Source organism: Lissotriton helveticus, chromosome 4_1 (assembly GCF_964261635.1).
Source record: "Lissotriton helveticus chromosome 4_1, aLisHel1.1, whole genome shotgun sequence".
In the NCBI taxonomy this organism is placed as follows: Eukaryota; Metazoa; Chordata; class Amphibia; order Caudata; family Salamandridae; genus Lissotriton; species Lissotriton helveticus.
In genome coordinates, this window is record NC_136063.1 from 655,635,157 (window position 1) to 655,656,898 (window position 21,742).

A 21,742-nucleotide genomic window follows, 5' to 3' on the forward strand; every position below is an offset into this window, starting at 1 on the left:
CCCACAAAAACCACTCACACACCCACTAAAACCCATACACCCACTGACACACTCACTGATACACCCACAAAACCACTCACAGATGCACACAGCCATTCACAGACCCATACAACTACACACACACCCACTCGCTGACCCATACAGCCACTTGCACACCCACTCACACACCTACAAAACCACTCACACACCAACTCACAGATCCATACAGCCACTTACACACCTACTCACTGACCTATACAGCCACTTACACATTCAGGGCCCGATGTAGGTCGGTCGGTAACGGCCGAAAATCGGTATTTTCGGCCGTTACCGATCGGAATAGAGAGAACGGGATGTAGGAGGCCGAAATCCTGCGAAATCGGCGATTTTACCGATTCGGAAAGTCACAGAGTCGGTCGGATTCCGAATCGGAAAAAAGTAGGAATCGGAAAAATTCTCCGATTCTGTAGATTACCTAATCGGAGATTTTTCCGATTCCTACTTTTTACCGATTCGGAATCCGACCGACTCGGTGACTTTCCGAATCGGTAAAATCGCCGAATTGGTATGTATTCCGAATCGGTGAAAATCCGATTCCATGCGAAAACCCTAAGATTGAGATGTAGGTAAGCACTGAAATACCGATTTTGCTCCAAATTCGGTATTTCAGAGTCGGAAATTACCATGGATTGGAATCAGGTGGTAACCAGGTGCAACCTATAAAAAAGGACCCAAAATGCAGTTCTACTTGCAACATGGCAGCTTTCTATGTCATAGCAAGACGGCTACGGCTGCAGCAGGAAGGAGAGAGGGAATGGCAGAGAGAGGAGCAGGTGTACGGGCAGAGGGTGACCCTGTGCATGCTGACAGATCCAGAGATCCTACAGAGGTACAGGCTGGAGGCAGACACCATCAGAGACCTCATCAGGGACCTCCAACCCCTGTTGCAGCACCCCACCCCAAGGGCACACGCAATCCCTGTGCAGGTGCTATGCTGCCTACACCTGCTGGCGTCTGGCAGCTATCAAAGTGTAGTTGCTGTGGCAGGAGGGGTGACCCAGAGCAGCCTGTCAAGGTTCTTCCACAAGTTCCTTGATGCCATGATCCAGAGGATGGACCACTACATTTCCTTCCCTTCCACCCATGCAGAACTGGCACAGACAAAAGCTGAATTCTATCAGATGGCAAGATTCCCCCACATCATTGGCTGCATAGATGGCACACACATACCGATTTGCCCCCCTGCTGACACCGAATACGTATACCGCAATCGGAAGTCACGGCACACCATAAATGTGCAAGTGATATGCAATGCCAAGTGTGTGATCACTGACCTGGTTGCAAAGTTTCCGGGGAGTACCCATGACTCCTATATCTTCCAGAGTAGCGGAATTTATGCACGGCTGATGGCAGGGGAATTTGGCGAAGGATACCTCCTAGGTAAGACACAGTGTCAGACCCCCATAACCAAAATTGCAGTGTGAAATACATGTATGCATGTGAGTAATGTTACCCCTTCTCCTTCTAGGCGACAGTGCATATGCCCTTACCTCAACCCCTCAACACCCAGCCAAAGGAGGTACAACCGTGCCCACAAAAGCACGAGGAACGTAGTGGAAAGGACCTTTGGCATCTGGAAGAGCAGGTTCAGATGTCTGCACAAGAGCGGAGGTGCAAGGCAATACACCCCCATCACCTGCTGCAAGATTATTGCTGTCTGTGCAATGTTGCACAACCTTGCAGTCAGGAAAGGCACTGAGATAGAGTTATCCGACTATGAGGACCCTGACGATGACAATGCTGTGCCACTACCACTACCTGCTGGAGTCTCTGCACCATCTGACGGCAGATACAGGCGTCAGGAGATCACAGACAACTATTTCTGAGTGAGTACAGATGCACAAACAGGTCAATGTATGTTTTCAGAAATTAAATTTAATAATGTTGCATCAACGTTACTGCACTGATGTGCAACAGAAGAAAAGTTAAACAACAAGGGGTAGGAATGTCCAATGTCCGGGTTGCCTCACCCGCAGTGGCAGTCCTATTTTTTGCTGCGCTTAGCAGGCCCACTGGGATGCGCCTCACCCCCTTCTGAATGCCCTGCAGCCTCAGCTGAGCGCCTGCTGCTCCGGCGCGGCTCTGACGCAGCGCTGGCCGGGCTGCTGCGGCTGCTGCTGTCCCCAGCCTCGCCCAGGATGGGATTCACTACGGTGTTGGAGATGAGTAGTGTCTCCATGGCGGTTGTAATACGGCCCATGCCCCTAGTGACCTCGGACATGTTCTGTGTGAGGCTGGCCTCCATGTTTGCCCCACGTTGGCATAGCTGGGCAGTCGCAGCCGCAAGGCGGTTGAGTGACCTGTTCGTGACTCGTGCATCCCTGCGACGACTCAGCTCATGGTCATCCAACCTGTTGCAGAGCTGGGTGATGGCAGTGGTCATTCAGCCAATTGATGTCGCTATTTCCTTGTTGCTGTCAACGAAGGTCTTGAAGCCCTGTGTCATCTCACCCATCTGCAGGTTGTGCAGGCGCAACTGGCGATGGCAGGTCAGGATGGATTTCGCCTGCATCCTCTGTATCGTGACCATGCTGGTCTCCAGCCCTGCGAAGACGCTGCCTCCCGGTGCTGGTATTGGGCTGCTGGTAGCACGTGGCCTACGTGGAATTCTGCTGCCCTGCTGTGTGTGCTCTGGTGACGCTGGTGTCACGGGGTCTTGTGCAGGAGCCTGACCCGCTGCCCCCTCCATGATGCCTAATGGAGCTACTATTCTCCTCCGGGCCGGGGAAGTGGCAGGTGCAGGGTGGCTCTGTGGTGGTGTGTTCTCCGGGGAGAATACCAATGAGGGCGACTGAGACTGAGACAGTCGGGGGGAGTGTGGAGTTGTGAGGGAATGTCCAGTGTCCTCCTCATTTGCCAGGGCACAGCTGTTGTCCTCCTCCTCCTGTGCTGCTGCACTGGTGCTTGCCACCGCCGCACTGGCTGTTGGTGCTGGAGCTGGTGCTGGAGCTGATGCTGCTCCCCCGCCTGATGGTGCCCCTAGGTACAAAGAAGTATTTGTCAAGTGGGTGCTAATGTGTTCCAGTCACAACTATTAAAGCATTGCACATCTCATTACAAACACGTTGATGCTGTATTACAGTTATTTATCTCATGCTTCTGCTGTGGCATTTTTGGTAACTTTTGCAGAGTACATTTAGCAAGATGCATTGCTCATGTCTGTTGCTAGCAGTACTGGCCTGGGGTTTGGCTGTGCATTGGGTCTGTAGGGGAGGTGTCTGGTATGGTGTGTCAAGTTGCGCATGCTTCTTACCTGTAGCTGTAGCTCGGGATGAGCTATCCAGGTCCCCAATTCCCACGACACTGGCCCTCTCGATGGTGGTCGCCACTAGTTCCTCCAGCTGAGTGAGGGGTGGCGCACGGTTTGTTCCTCCTCCAGTGAGTCCAGCCTGCTTGTGCAGGTCGGCCAGTTTGCGCTTGGTCACGCCACGGATGTCATAAAACCTCTTCTTGAGGTCGTCTAGGCTCCTGTGGGTGACACCAACTGCATTCACTTTCTCCCCGATGTCGATCCACAGCCTCCTCTTGGTGCTCTCCGGAACAGTGAGGGACTGCCTGCCATATAGCTGGGTGTGCACCCTCACCACCTCCTCCACCAAAGTTTGCAGCTCCATGGTGCTGAATTTTGGATTGCGCTTACGCGCTGCCTTCTGGCTCTCTGTGCTGGTGTCCATGTCTCACAGGGATCCTGCTCACAATGCTGCTCTCTCTGTGTTTGCTCAGCTCAGGCAGCTTTCCAGAAAGTTCTGATGAGTTGCACCTGCCTGGGTTGCCACACCCTGTGGGGGAGGGTGCTTACAGCTCATTGGCTGATGTCTTCAGTGTCACTCAACCTGCTCGGCAAAACGGTATTCTCCGATTCGGTATTTTCCGATTCGGTATTTTCCGAATGTGTTCGGTAAATACCGATTCGGAATGTATAATGCCTTCCTATTGGCCTTTCGGCCCATGGGGCGTATTTATAATTCCGAATCGGCGTTTACCGAATCGGTTGGTTCCGCATTTTTTTTTTCCGATTCGGACTTGTCCGACCCGACCTATACCGAATCGGTAGTTGGCGAATCGGTACGTATCGACTCTCGATACCGAATGCTACCGATTCGGTATTTTTCCGATGATTATTTCCTACATATCATTTTCCGATTTTGAAATACCGATTCGGTACGGATCGGTATTTTAAAATCGGAAAATGCGTTTTACCTACATCGGGCCCTCACTCTGAAAGGTTACAGGCTACAGTTTGGGGAAAAATTCAAAAACCTTACAAATTCACACACAAAAAACAAAGAATACAGGGACGTTATGGTTAGGAAATAACATTGAAAAACATAGAAATTCCCACAAAAAAACTAAATGTTACAGGTATATTACAGCTAGGAAATTGCATAATAAAATGTGGAAATTAACTGAAAAAAAAATATTTTACAGGGACGTTAAAGTTAGGGATTATAATTAAAAACAATCTTAGAAATTCACTGAAAACACCAAAGGTTACAGGGATATTATAGTTAGGAAATAGTTTCTAAAAAAACCTTAGAAATTCACTGAAAGAAACCAAGGTTAAAAGGACGTTATAGTTAGGCTCAGATTTCACTTAAACAAAATCAGCGAAATATAGCAATTATAGTTACTTGAACTAACTATAACTCACTCCCCCGCAACGCACTGCTTATGATCTCACATAATACATCACTCAGCATGACATGGTCAGTGACATCACCAATGAAATCACTGATGCCACAGAACTGCCTACTCCCACACCCACTCATACCCACTCACACACCCACCCAAAATCCATAAAACCCCGCGCACACCCATACATCTACTCAGATACCCACTTACAGACCCATTCAACCACTCACAAACTCCCACACAACAATTCACACATCCACTTACCTACCCACAAAACAACTCACAGGCCCATACAAGCACTTACATATCCAAACAAGCACTCACACACTCGCACAAACACCTATCATTGATGACATCCACAGAACTCCTCACACACCCCCACACAACAACTCACATACCCACTCAAACCCATACAGATACTCACTGACACACCCACTCCCACAAAACCACTAACACACCCACTCACAGACCTATACAGCCACTCACACACCCACTCAAAGACCTATACATCCACTCACACACACTGACATTTACAGCCACTTACACACCCACTCACATACCCACACAACCACTCATACACCCACTCACAGATTCATACAACTACTTGCACACTGTAAAGATGATCCAAACTCCAATGTTTTGAAAGAAGAAATGTATTATTATTGGTCATAAGTATAGTGACCTCCAGCTCCTTCCCAGCATCTTCAGTACTGACCACAATTCACCAGATAACATTCTAAGCGCCTAGCAACATCATGAGATTCTAAGGAGGAGAAATCCTAACACATCTCCCCCATCACAATATACAAAAACAATAGATAAGTTAAATTAACAATTTAACAAGAATAGAATAAACATGAAATAACATGACAAATACACAAAAGGAAAAAAAAAAGAAAGCTCTCTAAGGAGCCGGACACTTTGCAACTTTACCACAGCTCCAAGCAGAACCATCAGATAATATGAGAACATTTTTCTTAACATATTTTACACGTTTGGGCTGGGAAAATTTACTATCACCCTTAATAACAATTCCACCTTTTCTAACCACAACCCAATCACCTTCCTTGAAATCACATTCTCTCACCTTCATCCTCAAATTGTAGTTCTTTGCTGAATCAAACTGTTGTTTTTCTACACCACATTTGACTTTCGCACGGTCAACCCACACACACTCCTTAGTCTTGAGCCAACCTGGAACTTCCTTCACCCCAGGCTCTTGCCCCTTCAAAGAAACAAAAGGCGAGACACCAGTAATAGAATGTGGCGTAACCCTGTACGACCATACCATCTTCTTGAGTTCATCAGACTACAACAAACCATTCGCCAATGATAGCTGAATGTTATCCATCAATAACCTGTTAATCCTTTCAACTAGACCATTGGCCTGTGGCCTGAACAACGCCACTCTTTCATGACAAATTCCCATCTTTTCTAGGAACTCTTTCATTTGCCTTGACACCAACTGCACTCCATTGTCAGACACCAACGTTTTCGGAACCCCCTCATTCAAAAATGTTCTCTCCAAAAAATTAATGACTTTCTTGGTATCAATACTATCAGTAGACTCCACCACAAACCACTTTGAATGGTAATCTACAAGAACCATTAAAAATTTACTGCGAACACCCAACCTAGAAATCGGTCCAAGAAAATCAATCCCTAACTTTTCCCAAGGACGAGCTGGAAAATCAACACAAGAAGAGGAGGCTGTCTAACCAATTTTGTCTCATCACTCCCTGCACAAGCATAGCAGTTCTTCACAAGTTCATCAATTTCACCATCCATGCCTGGCCACCAAAATGACTCACGAATCCTCCTCTTCGTCATATTCCTTCCCAAATGACCTTCGTGAGCTAGACTCATAATTTTGGATCTAAGTTTTGATGGTGGTACCAATCTACTCCTTCTCCACAGTTTGTTTTCACAAACACTTAACTCCCCTTCCACATGGTAAAAACTTTTAAGACGACTATCAGAACAAGAATCATTAGACCAACCTTCAGAAACACACTTCATGACACTGGATAAAAGTTTGTCGTCAGACATTGCACTCTCCCACTCTTCTTTATCAAATGCCTGCACCTCATTGCATTTATTCAAACCATCCATGTCCTCTGATTCACCAAACTCTTGGTCCACCGGCATCCTGGATAAATAATCTGCCACAACATTCTTCACACCCTTCATATATTCCACTTCAAAATTGTATTCCAAGACCGATAAAATCCACTTAGATATCCGGGGAGTAACATTCCCCTCCAAACCTCTTCCACCCTTAAATAAATGTACAAGAGGCTTGTGATCTGTTCGCACTCTAAAAGGTAACCCCCAAAGGAAATACCTGAAATGCTTAATCCCCCAGGTACAAGCGAGAGCCTCTCGCTCGATCACTGAATAAGAAACCTCAGCACCCAGGAGTCTCCTCGAAGCGAAACCAACAATTCTCTCAGCACCATCACACATCTGGGACAACACAGCCCCGATTCCCACAGCACTAGCATCAGTGGTAACTAAAGTCTTTGCTTTCACATCAAAGTGACCTAAGGTTGGTGCATGTAAAATTCCACTCTTAACAGACTTGAATGCACCCTCACACGCTTCATTCCACACAAAAGTAACACCATTCTTCATTATCAACCTCAAAGGTTCAACCATATCAGAAAATCCCCTGATAAATTTAGAACAGTATTCAGCTAACCCTAAAAAAGATCTCAACTGATCCTTATTAGATGGAGTAGGAGCATCATTGATTGCAGATATGATGCTTTTCTTTGGCTTAGTTCCCAAACCAGATATTTCATGCCCTAAATAGGTTACCTTATCTCTCTTTAGCTGACACTTATCCTTTTTGATGTTAAACCATTCTTTTCCATCCGCTCCAAAACTTCAATCAAGACTTTGTCATGATGATCACAATTCTTACCAACAATAAGTACATCGTCTTGGAAACATAATACGTTCTCCATCCCCTGGAGAACCTGATGCATTACTCTCTGGAACACCGCTGAGGCAGATGCCAGACCAAAAGGCATCCTACAATAACGGTATGCTCCCAGCGGTGTTACAAATGAAGTAAGATGTCTAGAATTCACATCCAGATTGATTTGGTGGTAAGCAGAGGACATATCAATCACGCTAAAAATTACTCCACCACCCATGGCACTCAGCATTTCAGAAATGTTCGGTAGTGGTTGCCTATCAACCCAGATGTTTCTATTGAGGGCGCGTAAATCCACACAGAGCCGAATTTTGGCCCCCCCATCCTTGGGCGCGACTACAAGGGGCGCAAGCCACTGAGAAGCCTCAATGGGCTCAATAATTTTTAACTTTAAAAGCTTGTCTAATTCCTCTTGAAGAGGACCCCTCATCAAATACGGTACATTTCTCACTTTATGTAATACAGGACTTGCATTGTTTTTGAGAATGATTTTGTGAGAAAACCCCTTCAACTTCCCAAGATCCTCAGAAAAGACATTAGGAAATCTCTTCATAACATCAATCTCAAAAGCATCAACATTGAGTATGGGGAGAGACGAGACTGGATCAGCTGCATTGGGGTTTAAAAGAATTCCAAGGTGACGCCATCCAAGTAAGTTTGAACCCTGCTTTGTTAGATAAACTCTACCAAATACTTTTCGACGACAAAAAGTAATGACCATCCATTTAAGTCCTAAAATATCAATGGTCTTCCCACTATATCCCACTGCTTTGATATCAGGAACATCCCAAGAACCAATATCACACTCATCACCCCACACTTTCACATACATTTCTTGAGATAACAGTGTATAAAGACTTCCAGAGTCAATCAACATCTTAACATCCTTCGTACCAGGATACTTAAGGTCTCTACAATCAAAATTAATAGAAAATGTGGCTTCTCAAGTTTATCTGAGCTCTCAGTAGCTACGTCAAGAAGTTTAGAAACTTTTAGAACACTACTACATTCTACGCTTAGAGAAGAATCTTCAGAATTCTCCACTAAGGATACTCCATCAACACATAACATTAATTCCTGAACATTTTCACAACAATCATCAATCTCATTAACATATTGAGTTTTGGCATTACAGGCTTTGGCTATATGACCCCTCCTGCCGCATGCCCTGCAAATAGCATTCCTGGCCATGCATCGTGTACTAGAAGCAATATGGCCAGGAGCACCACACCTATAACATTTTATCACACGGGAACTCATTGATGATTGTTGACCAATAGGCACAAAACGAGTTTGTCCAATAGGCTTGGCAAAGGTTTTTTAATCTAACTTAGCACCTTTTGAATCTAGTTTGCTATCCACCTTAACCACTTTGGTTTGTTCCACATAAGCTTGGACTTCAGAAGTTTTTTGAGTAATATCTTTAGGAGACATGGAATTAGTACACTTATCCATTTCTCTTATCCAGAGATCGGTATTTTATAAACCTTTGGCAACTTGAATTGCTTCATCTAAAGTGCAATCTCTAATAAGTAACTTTTCCCTAACTCTTTTATTGTTTGTGCATCTGACGATTTGATCACGAATTAGGGAATCAGCAAGGTTCTCAAACTGGCAATTCAAAGATAAGCCCCTTAAAGTTGCTACGTAAGTACCAATATCCTCATCAAGCTTCTGTACACGACAAAAGAATTTATGTCTCTCTAAAACTGTGTTAATCTTAGTCACGAATCTCTTCTCCAACATCTGCATACTCATCTCATACACATTACAAGGTTGCCCATCCCCCATTCCCAAAGAAATTTCACGTAAGTCTTCATATAGTCGCCTGCCTTCTACTCCTAAATGATCCCATCCTCGTCGCCAATGTAAAGATGATCCAAACTCCAATGTTTTGAAAGAAGAAATGTATCTTTATTGGTCATAAGTATAGTGACCTCCAGCTCCTTCCCAGCATCTTCAGTACTGACAAAAATTCACCAGATAACATTCTAAGCACCTAGCAACATCATGAGATTCTAAGGAGGAGAAATCCTAACACACACCTATACAACCACTCACATACCCACTTACAGACCCATTCAACCACTCACAAACCCACCTACACATCCACAAAACCAGTCACAGGCCCATACAAGCACTCACATGCCCAAACAACCACTCACACACCTGTACGCCCACTCACACATCTATCACTGATAACATCCAAAGAACCACTCACACACCCACACATCCACTCACATACCCTTACAACTACTCACACGCCAACTCAGACAGCTACTCAGACATCTACTCAAACACCCATACAACCACTCAAACACTGATAAAACTCACTCACATACATATACAGCCACTCACATACCCAGAAAACCACAAACCTTTTCACAGACCCATACAGCAACTCTGATATCCACTGATAGACCTATACAGCCACTTACATACCCACTGGCAGATCCATACAGGCATTCACACAGCCAAACAGTAACTCAGACACCCACTCACACATTGATACAGTCACCAACCATTTAGATGACATCTATTAGAAGCAGTATCACTCATTAGTAGTACAGCAAGACTAGTATTTTAACTTATGCTGTAGCTTAGTATATATCTTTAATTCTATGAAAGGTTTACGAAACATACTCATTAGATGATGTCATCAGTGAATTCATTTGAGATGTCATGAGTGATGTCACTGACTATGTCATGAGTGATGTAATATGTGGGATTATAAGCAGTGCATTGCGGTAAGTTATTGTTAGCGCAGCTAACTATAACTGCTGAATTTCTCTGGTTTTGTACAAGTCAAATGTCAGCCTAACTGTAACATCCCTGTAACCTTAGTTTTTTTCAGTGAATTTCGAAGGTTTTTTACATTCTGTTTCCTAACTATTACGTCCCTGTAACCTTTGGTTTTTTTCAGTGAATATCTATGGTTTTTTAACTAGAAGTCACATTTGTAGAGTGGTGGGAAAAAGGCGAAGGGCCTCCGACCAGCTCTCATGAATCCCGCTGTGTCACACTTACTAGAGGTTACAGGAGGGCTTCTTGCCCCTAAGGACCCTCAGCTACCAAGGAGACTTCATCCCCAAACCAGTAGTGCACCAGGAGGTGAGTTTGCAGATAGGTGGAGAAAGGGTGTGTGGCCTCCGAAAACCTCTCAGCAATCTTGCTGTTTGGGACTTATTGTGAGTAACAGGAGGGTTTGTTTGCCCCCAAGGGCCCTCAGCATTCAAGGGAACTTAATTCTCCAACTAGTAGTGTGCCAGAAGGCGCGCTAGCTGATTGCTAGAAAAAGGGGGCATGGCCTCCGACCACCTCTCAGCAATCCCTCTCTGTGGAACTTGCTGGAGGAAACAGGAGGGTTTTCTGGACCCAAAGACCCCCCAGAAGGCAAGGGGACTTCATCCCTCAACCAGTGTTGCACCAGGAGGTGCATTTGCAGAGTGGTGGAGAAAGGGGACGTGGCCTCTATAAACCTCTTAGCAATCCCGCTGTCTGGGACTTACTGGACCCTCAGCATCCAGGAGGACTTCATCCCCCAACCAACAGTGTGCCAGAAGCAACGTTTGAAGAGTAGTGGAAAAAGGGGGCAGGGCCTCCAGGGACTTGCCGGTCTCGCTTTTTAAAAACGTTTTTACTGGAGGGGGCCACGTGGCCCCTCTCCCTAGAATGATTTTGGGCCCAGTGACCCCAGCCCCCGGGGCCCACCCTTTTCTTTTTGTTAAAAACAAAGGGAGGGAGGGCCACGCAGCCCCCATCATGGGCCGATTTCAGCCTGGGGACCCCATCGCCTGGGGCCTAGCCTCTAGTGTAGGTGCCCTGGTCCCACCAGGGCACCAACTTAGAAAGGTTGTGAACCGCGGGGGAGCCTCAAGGCCCCATTGCTCCCTGCCTGCTCCCTGCCTCATGCAGGAGCCGACATTGCTTTTACACATAGGGAGCTGCCAACATGCAATCCCTGTGTGTAAAAGTAATGGGCTCCGCTTTGAGCAAGGGAGAGCAAAATGCTCTTGCTTGCTCAAAGCGGAGCACAGTGTGTTATGGCTTGGCAGGGGCAGTAAAACCATCACCAAACAATAGCAAACAGCCATGTCCTGGGGTGGGCACCAAGGGACATAGCAGGAGCCGGCCCTGGTGGGGTGGCGGTCCCCAAGGCCATCGTGGCTTCAAGAGGGAGACCACATACCCCCCTCCTTTTAGTTTAATGGACGGATCTGGGGAGGTGATGGTCCCCAGGGAACGCCCCCATGAATTTTAATTTAGCCCCGGGGAGGTGGTAGTCTCTGAGGCACGGGGGTTCAGAGAGACCTCCCATTTCTCTATATGTAGCCTTGGGGATATGACAGTCCCAGGGGCTGGGGGATCCACGTGGCCCCCCATTTTTCTGCATATAGCCCTGGAGAGGTGGCGGTCCCGAAGCTGCAGAGGTCCATGTGAGCCCCTGCATCATTTACTATCAATAGCCGGGGAGGTGGTGGTCCCTGGGGTATTAATAAACCTTTGGAGTTCTTTATTTTGTACATGCCTCCAGGATTTGGCCTACCCGGGGACTTCCTGAAAAAGATGCGCAGGAGCCTGCACGTCTTTTTTTAATTTTGCTGCGGATACACCTGGGAATTTCTGGCAAAATTGAATTAAAAAAGCTTTTACCCCCCGGCAGTTCCCTGTAGGACCTCTCACCATATATGAGGGGCTAAGGGTAATCCTACCAGGCCACCTTTTGTTTCTGTTTTACTTTTTTTGTGGGACTCATCTTCAAGCCAAGTACCAAGATGGCTGCCAACACTTCCTGGTTGAAATTTTGTCAGTCAATCAAATTTCAGTAAGATCCACGAGTCCACTGCAAGGATCTGCGTCACCAGATATCTATAATTTTTAACCTTAAATATCTCTAAAACTACAGAACAAATGTACACCAAATCTCAAAAAGCATGCTTTCTGGACCAACATCTATCTTTCTCACAAATTTGGTGTCATTCCATTCAGCAGTTCAGCCTGCCTATGTGAAAATGCATGGGGAAAACTCATTTTGAGACCTCCTTTTCTCTTGGCCCCATCTTGACGGATCACTCTGAAACGTTCAACACAGCAGCTGAATCAAAAATGGGAAAAGTTTTGAAAAATGTATGGAGATTCGTCAACTGGCGCCAAAGTTATTGGCCAAACATAAAACGCTTTTCCTATGGAAACATCATCCTAACTGTAACTACCTACTGGTAAACGCCAGTAGGTAATATGTATATATATATTCACTGAAAAAACCATAGTTTATAGACCATATATAGTTAGGAATTAGCATTTACAAAACCTTGAAAATTCACTGAAAAAACCATAGGTTATAGACCATATATAGTTAGGAATTAGCATTTAAAAAACCTTATTTTACTCACACAAAACCATTGAAATTCCATATATAGTTAGTTGCACTAACTATATATCGCGCACCCGCAATCCACTGCTGATGATGTCACATATTACATCATTCATGACATGGTCAGTGACATCACTGATGACATCACTGATGACATCTCAAATGACATCACTGATGACATCACTGATGACATCTCATTTGACATCAATGACCACATCACTGATGATATCATTCATGTGACAATACAATGCATCTCCTCACATTTTAATATAACCTCTGTTTCACCCAGTGTTAAATACAGAGTATAATTTTTGAAACCATTGACACACCAATAGTAGTTACTACATACGCACTCACTGATTCCTACGTCTACACACACATTCACTCATTCACCCATACAATCATTCATACATACAATCACTCATCTTTACAACACTATCATATGCACTCATACACCTATACAGACACTCACACTCTGCCACTCATCCATGGAGTTACTCACACACCTAGTCAGTCCTGTAAAGAATCAATCACACTTCCATTTTCTTGTCTATACAGTTAAACATAGAGCACCTTATATTTTCAAACATATACTAACACATACTTACTTTCTTATACAATCATTGATATAAGTACACATTGATCTGCACAGAGTCACACACCTCCCAGCCAGCCACACACACACTCAGTCTCCCATACAAATACTTGGACAATTAATCAATAACCCATATAGTTACTCATATAGCTATTGATCAACACATGCAACAGTTTACAGAACAATAGACATAATGATGCACAAATTAAGACAGTTTAGTCACTAACCCATGCACTCAGTGAGACACATTTAATCACTCACTCATACAGTCAGTCATGCACCTACTAAATCCTTCATCCAGACACTTCTACATCCACTCATTCTTCAATATGTAAGACATATTTTAACTTTACAGAAACATACAGTCACTGGATGTTGTCATCAGTGATGTCATCAGTGATGTCATTTGAGATGTCATCAGTGATGTCATCAGTGATGTCACTGACCATGTCATGAATGATGTAATATGTGACATCATCAGCAGTGGATTGCGGGTGCGCGATATATAGTTAGTGCAACTAACTATATATGGAATTTCAATGGTTTTGTGTGAGTAAAATAAGGTTTTTTAAATGCTAATTCCTAACTATATATGGTCTATAACCTATGGTTTTTTCAGTGAATTTTCAAGGTTTTGTAAATGCTAATTCCTAACTATATATGGTCTATAACCTATGGTTTTTTCAGTGAATTTCATAGGTTTTTTAATAGCAAATCTTTATAAAAATAATACATTTTAAATCTAATTTTATATTTTATAATTTTTTTATTTTTTTTTTAATATTATTTTTAGTGCGCTCCCAGGGCGCGGACAGGTGAGCGCAATCTTGCGGCGGGTAAGCGCAATCTTGCGGCGCGCCCCGGGGCGCGTACTAATGCGCGTCCCGGAAGCGCTATTGCCGAGAACGAAAACAACATCGTGACGTATCGCGTAGCCGCCACGCCTTGCGTCATAAGACACGTATCGCGTAGCCGCGAGATGCGTCTTATGACGCACCGCGTAAGCGCACCCGGAAGCGCATACGATCGCGCAACGTAAGCGCCCCGATGCGCTTACAATACACGCCCGCGACGCGCCCCGGGGCGCGTAGCGTAAGCGCGTCAAACCATGTGACTTTAAAATAACACTTTTCATTGGTTCAGAACTTTTTTTTTTCCAAATTGTGTGAAACCCACCCATTTCTCTCACTATTACTTTGTACTTGGAGAGAGCAAGAGCTGTTGTGTCTACTCTATCTCCTACTTTTCTGATCTCCAGCAATGGCTGCAAGAGAGTCATCCAGCAGTGATTCAGAGGGATTTTTAGATGAGGACCCTCCTCAGCAAAAGAAAAAAACCCATTTCATCTGGAAATTTTACGAAATCCCAGAAGGACAGAAAAAAGTCAACGCTCCCAAAGTAACATGCAAAATATGTGGGAGTAGTTTATCCAGAGGCAATCCTCTGAAAAAATATAGTTTTGGGAATGCTAATTTGATCCGGCATGTGAAAAGAAGACACCCTAACAACTTTGCCAGGGAGAGTGTCAGAGAGCTGGCACGGAATGTACCCACAGATGGCGGCAGCACCTCCACTGGTGGAGCAACACCTTCGGGACCACCCCGTGGAAGAATGATCCCTAACATTCAGCTGGTGTTTGCGGGCATCAAATTTTTGTGCACAGAGTGTGACGAACTGCTCTGCTATGGGGAGCAGAGTGTTGAACTGATTGCCCTAAAGAAACAGCAACACCGCTGCTCTTCCAGTCCCTAAATTTTCAATTTTTTTTGCTCCTGTTGAGCAGTTTTGGAATCCTTGTTTTTGTTTTTCCCTTGAAAAAAATCCAAAAAAAATATAAAATTGTTTTAAAAAGTCTAAAAAAATATAAAACAACAAAAACAAAAAAATATATATAAAACAACAAAATGAAAAAAAAAGTTCTTTTCAGAACTACCTCCAATTTTTAAAAAGAAGCTTTATTTTTTTAAAAGTCTGTCATTTTTAATCTCCATGGTACGCTCCCCCGTACGCTCCCCGGTGCGCGTACCGGGCGCTCACCCCCGCGAAAATCGAATTTTTTTAAATTTTTTTTTTTCACCCGCGGGAGCCTTTTATGGCCCCCACATGAAACCTAGGGGGTCAGGGGGTGTGTACCCTGCCCCCTCTTGCTCATTTCCCCCTTTGATTTTTGCCACCTCTTGTGTCTCAATCCTACCGAGACACAAGATGGCGGCCCCTGCGGACTGTTTCGAATGTTTACAGACACCCGAGAACCAATCAGCTTGCCGTGCGCAAGTCGCGTGGCGCGCCTGGAGCGCTCCCCGGTACGCGTACCGGGGAGCGCTCCAGGCGCGGCTCTAGATATATATCTTTTTTTGAACGTTAATTTCTCAAAATCCACTGTAGCACATATATTGAGACCTACAAAAGGCACATCGGGCTACCAGTCCCTACAATTTTGCCAAGTTTCGTGCAAATCCATTCAGCCGTTCGGGCTAAAAGTGAGGCCAACCGCCCTATGGAAAACTCAATGTTAAAAACACGTTTTGGGACCCCCCTTTTTTCTCGGCCCCCCCTTGACGAAACCCCCCCAAATTTTCAGGGGCTGCTCAGAAACAAAATGTTCCATTTTCCTGAAAATTTCAGCCAATTCCGTCTACAAACGCCAAAGTTATTAGACATAGAATTTTCAAAAATCCCATAGGGAAAAAATCCTAACTATATATACCTACTGGCGACCGCCAGTAGGTAATATATATATATATATATTATATAAATGTTTACTCCAGCTACTAAAACTTTGCTAAGTTTCTTTATATTTATACAAAAGTTAATTTCAGTTTTGCTAAACAAAATCTCCACCTTTCAACCTTTGTTCCACCCCCCTCTCTGACTCATTCCAAACCTCTTACGACTATCAACCTTCAAACATCGTTTTCAAACTTCCCATCTTCTTTAGCCAATCCACTCAACTAACAAGCACACATATCCATGTATCCACTACCCCCGATTACAACTTATTATTTCACCTTTTCTAATCTATTGCCGTCATTTTATCCCTACTCAAAACACTAATAAGCAAACAAGAACTTAGGTGTACAAACTTAACACAACTAATCCACAAGAAGCAAAATAACAGAAAGCACATATTACTAATCTACTAACTATTTAACTCTAATTTTGGGTTCTGGAGTAGTGTGCTACTCGCAGCAAAGTGCTTCAGCACCTCCTTGTCAGGGGTACTAAGCACTATGTAAATATAATGTATTATTACCATTCACTATTGTCACAAAACAAACCCTGATCCAGTGTGAAATGAGAATCTTTAAAAAACCAAAAACATCTAAATGAAATGAAAATGTATCAACCAGAAAGGTTGAGAGGGTCCAGCTCAATTTTAATCTATTTCATGGCCCCTTCAATTGCAAATAGCTGTTGTAGTATTAATGGCCCATTAAATTACAATGTGTGGCATAATACAATACTGTAGCAAACCTGATCCATTGCCAATTTCTTTAGGAGAAAAGATAGTTCACCTGGTTGCTGTTTTCTTTCCTTTCGTCGGCCCAAAGCTTGGAAATATACCTTTCTCCTGTATCACCATTTGTACCATACAGGCACAGAGAAACCTGAGATATGTTCCTCTTCTCCACATAATGGCTGGACATAATAATAACCTGATATGTAACCTCTGAGGAAACAAAGAAGGAATATTGTAATTAACAAGTAAGCAAAGAGTGAGTAAATAATAGTATTGAAATCTTGCTAGATATCAAGTACAGAATGGGCTTTCAGGTCTTCTTGTCGAAAATATAATCACAAACAGTGTGTAATATTTGACTCTCAGATTTCTCATTGCAGTAGTAGATTCTCCTCCTACTAAGGCAGATGATGAGTTATGCAGACCATTCAGATTTTTAAACCAGGGCATGATATGAAGTGAAAAAACATGAATGGGAAATAAGGTGTTATTAAGTGTGTGACTATTAAGGCACTGAATTGATACAGTGCTCTTGGCTCCTTTCCGAGCCTGCTTGGTCCTTCCAGCATGTGAGACTTCATCAAAATTCATGCGGTTGGTAAGGTGGTGTGGAGTGGAGAGGAATTATGGGCAAAGACTAATGTTAGACCCTTGTTGCCATCAATTGCTGCCCATGGTTCCAAGTCAAGTTATACAAATCTCACAAGGACAAGTGCTTAGGTGGAGGGAATCGATAAACAGAAGACAGAGATCTCACAACCTGTAGACATTAGGCAACAGGCCAAACCACAAATTAGGGAAAGTACAGATGGGACTGATTGTACTATAAATGTGACAGACTATGAAGCAGTTAATGACAAAAGCAAAACAAACTCGAAGATAAAACAAGAGAATATCTTACACCAGACTAATCAATTATACATTGTAAAACTGCATGTAGAAGATGAGAAGACTCTTTTGTTGACTTAAAAGAAAGAGTTTTAAGACTGGGTAATATCCAGAGGATCAGCAAGACTCTGTACTAACCTGTCATTGAAAAGAAAAGGGGTCTGCAGAAGACTCTGAAAGAGGATGGCATGCCACCACAAAGGTTACGTAGATCAAAATAGATCACATGTAACGATACATCCCACATTTACTGCCATGTTTGAATGTGGGTACTCACCATAACAGAGAACTGTGTATAAGCAAAATTGTGATAACTTAATGGTATTGTCTTCTGAGGATAGATTTCCTATCATTGTATAAAGAATTATTAACCAACACTATGTCACAAATCTAATATTGTTATAGATGAACACACAATTTTTATAATACTCAAATGTTTATTTCTTCTTTATACAAAGAAACTGTATCACATATTACAAAGGTTTAAGGGCCAGATGTACGACCATTCAATTTTGCGAGTCACAAATTGCGTCGAATTGCAACTCACAAAATTGAATGTCTCAGACACTGCTTGCGATTCCTAATGGGGTCACAAATTGCATGCCTCAATAATATACATGAGGCAGTTGCAATTTGCGACCCCATTGGTGTAAATGTAAATGTTTTTGTACTTGTATAGCGCACAGCTACCCGCAGTGGGTTTCCCGGCGCTTGTACGAATACCGCAAGGGAACCCTTCCTGGCTTTCCCTGTGAAGTGTCCACTCCTGGGCACCCCCATGGTGCAGACCAGGCATCCCTCGCGTGGTGGTGGCTAGCACTCCCAGAGATGGTGGCCTGCTGGGGTCAACAGACCACCATGTCTGTGACTGCTTTTTAAATAAAGCAGTTATTTTTTTTTTTAAATGCAGCCCGTTTTTCTTAATGGAAAACGGGATGCAATAAAAAAAAAAAGAAAATGTTTAATTTCATTTTTTAAGGGCAGGCAGTGGTCTCTGGGATCACTGCCTGCTCTTAAAAAATATTTTCGCACACACTCACAAAGGGGAAGGGGTCCCCTGGGGACCCCTTCCCATTTGCAAGCGGTTTTCCACCTACTTGAAGAAGGTAGTAAACTGTGAGTGTTTTGAGGGGTGCGCAGTCTAAATATCGAGTTTTATATATCGACCTACAGTAATATCAAGTTGTAAATTTCGTAGGGACAGAATATCAAAATCAAGAATATCGATGACCAGAATATCGACCTGAAGGTAAGAAATATAGTTTTTGTTAATATTGAAGTTAGTAATATCGATAGCAAAAATATCGATGTTACTAATATCATTATTTTTATTAGTGTTACGCATTTTATTATGTATTTCATGTCTGTGTTTATATATTTTTTTAAGTATTGTACTGCATTGGTTTTTGAATATATGTATAACATTTTTGGAAGTTAGTAATGTTTTTGTAAGTAAAATATGCATTTTAGTACCGTAGTGGGTTGTGGGTTTATAGGGGAATAGGGTGGGAAGTAATTTAATTATAGTAAATTAATTATTTATTTTTATTTATTGGTATTGATAATTATTCTATTATTAAATAATTATTAATTGGTAATCATTTTTTATTAATTGATTACTTGGTAATTATATTAAGGGGCCTATTCCGATGTCGGACGGACCTAAGTCGGTCTGACATCGGGCCGGAGCTGTAACAGACCGACCTGCTGTTGTCGGTTGGAGCCCTGGTAGTACGATTCGTTCGGTCGCATTCGTATACCTTACAATGCAAGCATGCTTTCCGACCGGAAAGCATGCTTGCATTGCTGAAAGCAGGGGTGCAGTTCATCTCTGCACCCTGTGGCTGGCACCCCAAGACTCCTGCCACCGGGTGCAGGGATCAACGGAGAGGCACCATAGGTGCCCCCAGGCCGCCATCCGTCGGCCTTACACCCATGGGGGCCTTGCTGGGGGCCCCCAGAGACAGCTTCCGACTGCCTTTTCGTGTCGGACAGACCGGCTCAAAAAGGCAGTGAAAAGCTGCCATCGTACTCCCTCGGTCGCACAGAGGATTTCCGGACTGCGGACAGGCTCTCCGAACCTGTTGTCCGTAATCCGGAAATCCGAGTTGGATTCCTTCTCAACCGAGCCCATCAGAATGGCTCGGTCGGGAAGGAATCCGACCGTGACTGACCGATTCGGTCAGAAGGGCTCCGAACATGGTTCGGAGCCCTTCCAGCCAAAATTGGAATCGGCCCCTCAGTGTATTAATGCATTATTGGAGTGTGTTGTGAGTTTATAGGGGAATAGGGTGGGAAGTAATTTAATTCTAATTAAGTAATTATTAAATTATTGTTTCCCTACTGTTGCACTCACTGGATTGGGAATAGTAATGTTTACCCCGATGCTATTCAACACCTTCCCTACTGTTGCACTCATTGGAGTGGGAATAGTAATTTTAACCCCAACGCTATCCAATACTTTCCCTTCTGTTGCACTCTCTGGAGTTGGAATAGTAATTTTTACCCCTACGCTATCCAACATTCTCCCTACTGTTGCACTCTCTGGCGTTGGAATAGTAATTTTTACCCCTACGCTTACCAACACTTTCCCTACTGTTGCACTCTCTGTAGTGGGAATAGTAATTTTATCCCCTTTGCTATTCAGTATTTACTGTTTTAGTTAGCCCCTCCTGTGCTCAGGACGAGGTCAGCTCGTCATGAGCCACGGCGCTCCGGGGCCCATGACGCGCCCGTTTAAATGGAACGCTCGCATGCTGGGCTGATTCCCCTGCTGTGCTGAGCATTCCATTGGAACGGGCGTGGTCATGACGAGCTCAGCTCGTCATGAGCACCGGAGTGCCGTGGCTCATGACGAGCTGAGCTCGTCATGAGCACCGGGGCGTTGTGCGCGCCCCCCAGCACAGCGGGGGGGAACAGCCCCACAGTGAAGGGGTTAATGTAGTGTATAATTTATTTTAAAAATTCATTTTTTATTTGTTATTTATATTTTTTATATATTTATTTATATTATTGTATGTGTATATAAGTAGTTATCATTTAAAAACAGTTTTTGAACAATTTATCAGTTATTACAATAATTATTTAAAAATATTATTAATTATATATATTATATTTTATACGTATATGTTTAATTTATTTTTACATTATGTGTATTAGTTATAATTTTAAACATTTTAAAATATGTTTAACTATGTTTCTTTTAATTATATGTATTATTTAATTTATTTTACATTATTTTTTAAACATTTAAAAAAACTATATTTTTAACAACGATATTTTTGACAATATTTTGTCTCTCGATATTTTTGTACTTACCATAATGTAGATAGGACTTCGATATTGTGGACATCGATATTTCGCCTCCGATAGTTTTTGACGTCGATATTTCTGTAGTCGATATTCTGTCAGTGATTAGTTTTGAGGCCGCAAATGCAGTTGTAAAACAATGGTACACTGCATTGATGCTCGCTATTAGCAAGGGATGCCCCATCCTAATAGCAAGAGTCACAAACCCTATTTTGCGAGTCAGGAACTCACAAAATAGCGTTTGTACATGCCAGGACCCTTTTTTCGGTCACAAACAGGCTCATCTCCCGTTTGCGACCCCAAAAAACGTCCACACATCTGGCCCAAATATAACCTGCCTATTCAAAAGGTCATCAAAGGAGCCATTGCTGCAGAATTTTAGGCATACACATAATAACAGTTTTGAGAACCCTAACTGCCCATTAGAGCCTTAAATATGTTGAGAGGGTTTGTACTATTTTACTCTCCTATTTAATCACAGGCATAATTAATATTTTTTCTATC

At 43.4% G+C, this 21,742-nt stretch overlaps 1 protein-coding gene across 1 annotated transcript in view; it reads right to left on the reverse strand.

Annotated features, from left to right (window-relative positions):
- LOC144827279 (lipoxygenase homology domain-containing protein 1-like) overlaps nucleotides 1–21,742 on the reverse strand; it is a 453,506-nt gene that overhangs the window by 209,844 nt on the left and 221,920 nt on the right. Inside the window, exon 6 of the mRNA XM_078685654.1 lies at nucleotides 17,097–17,251. Coding sequence (XP_078541780.1) covers nucleotides 17,097–17,251 — 155 coding nt within the window. The remainder of the gene's footprint in view (nucleotides 1–17,096; nucleotides 17,252–21,742) is intronic.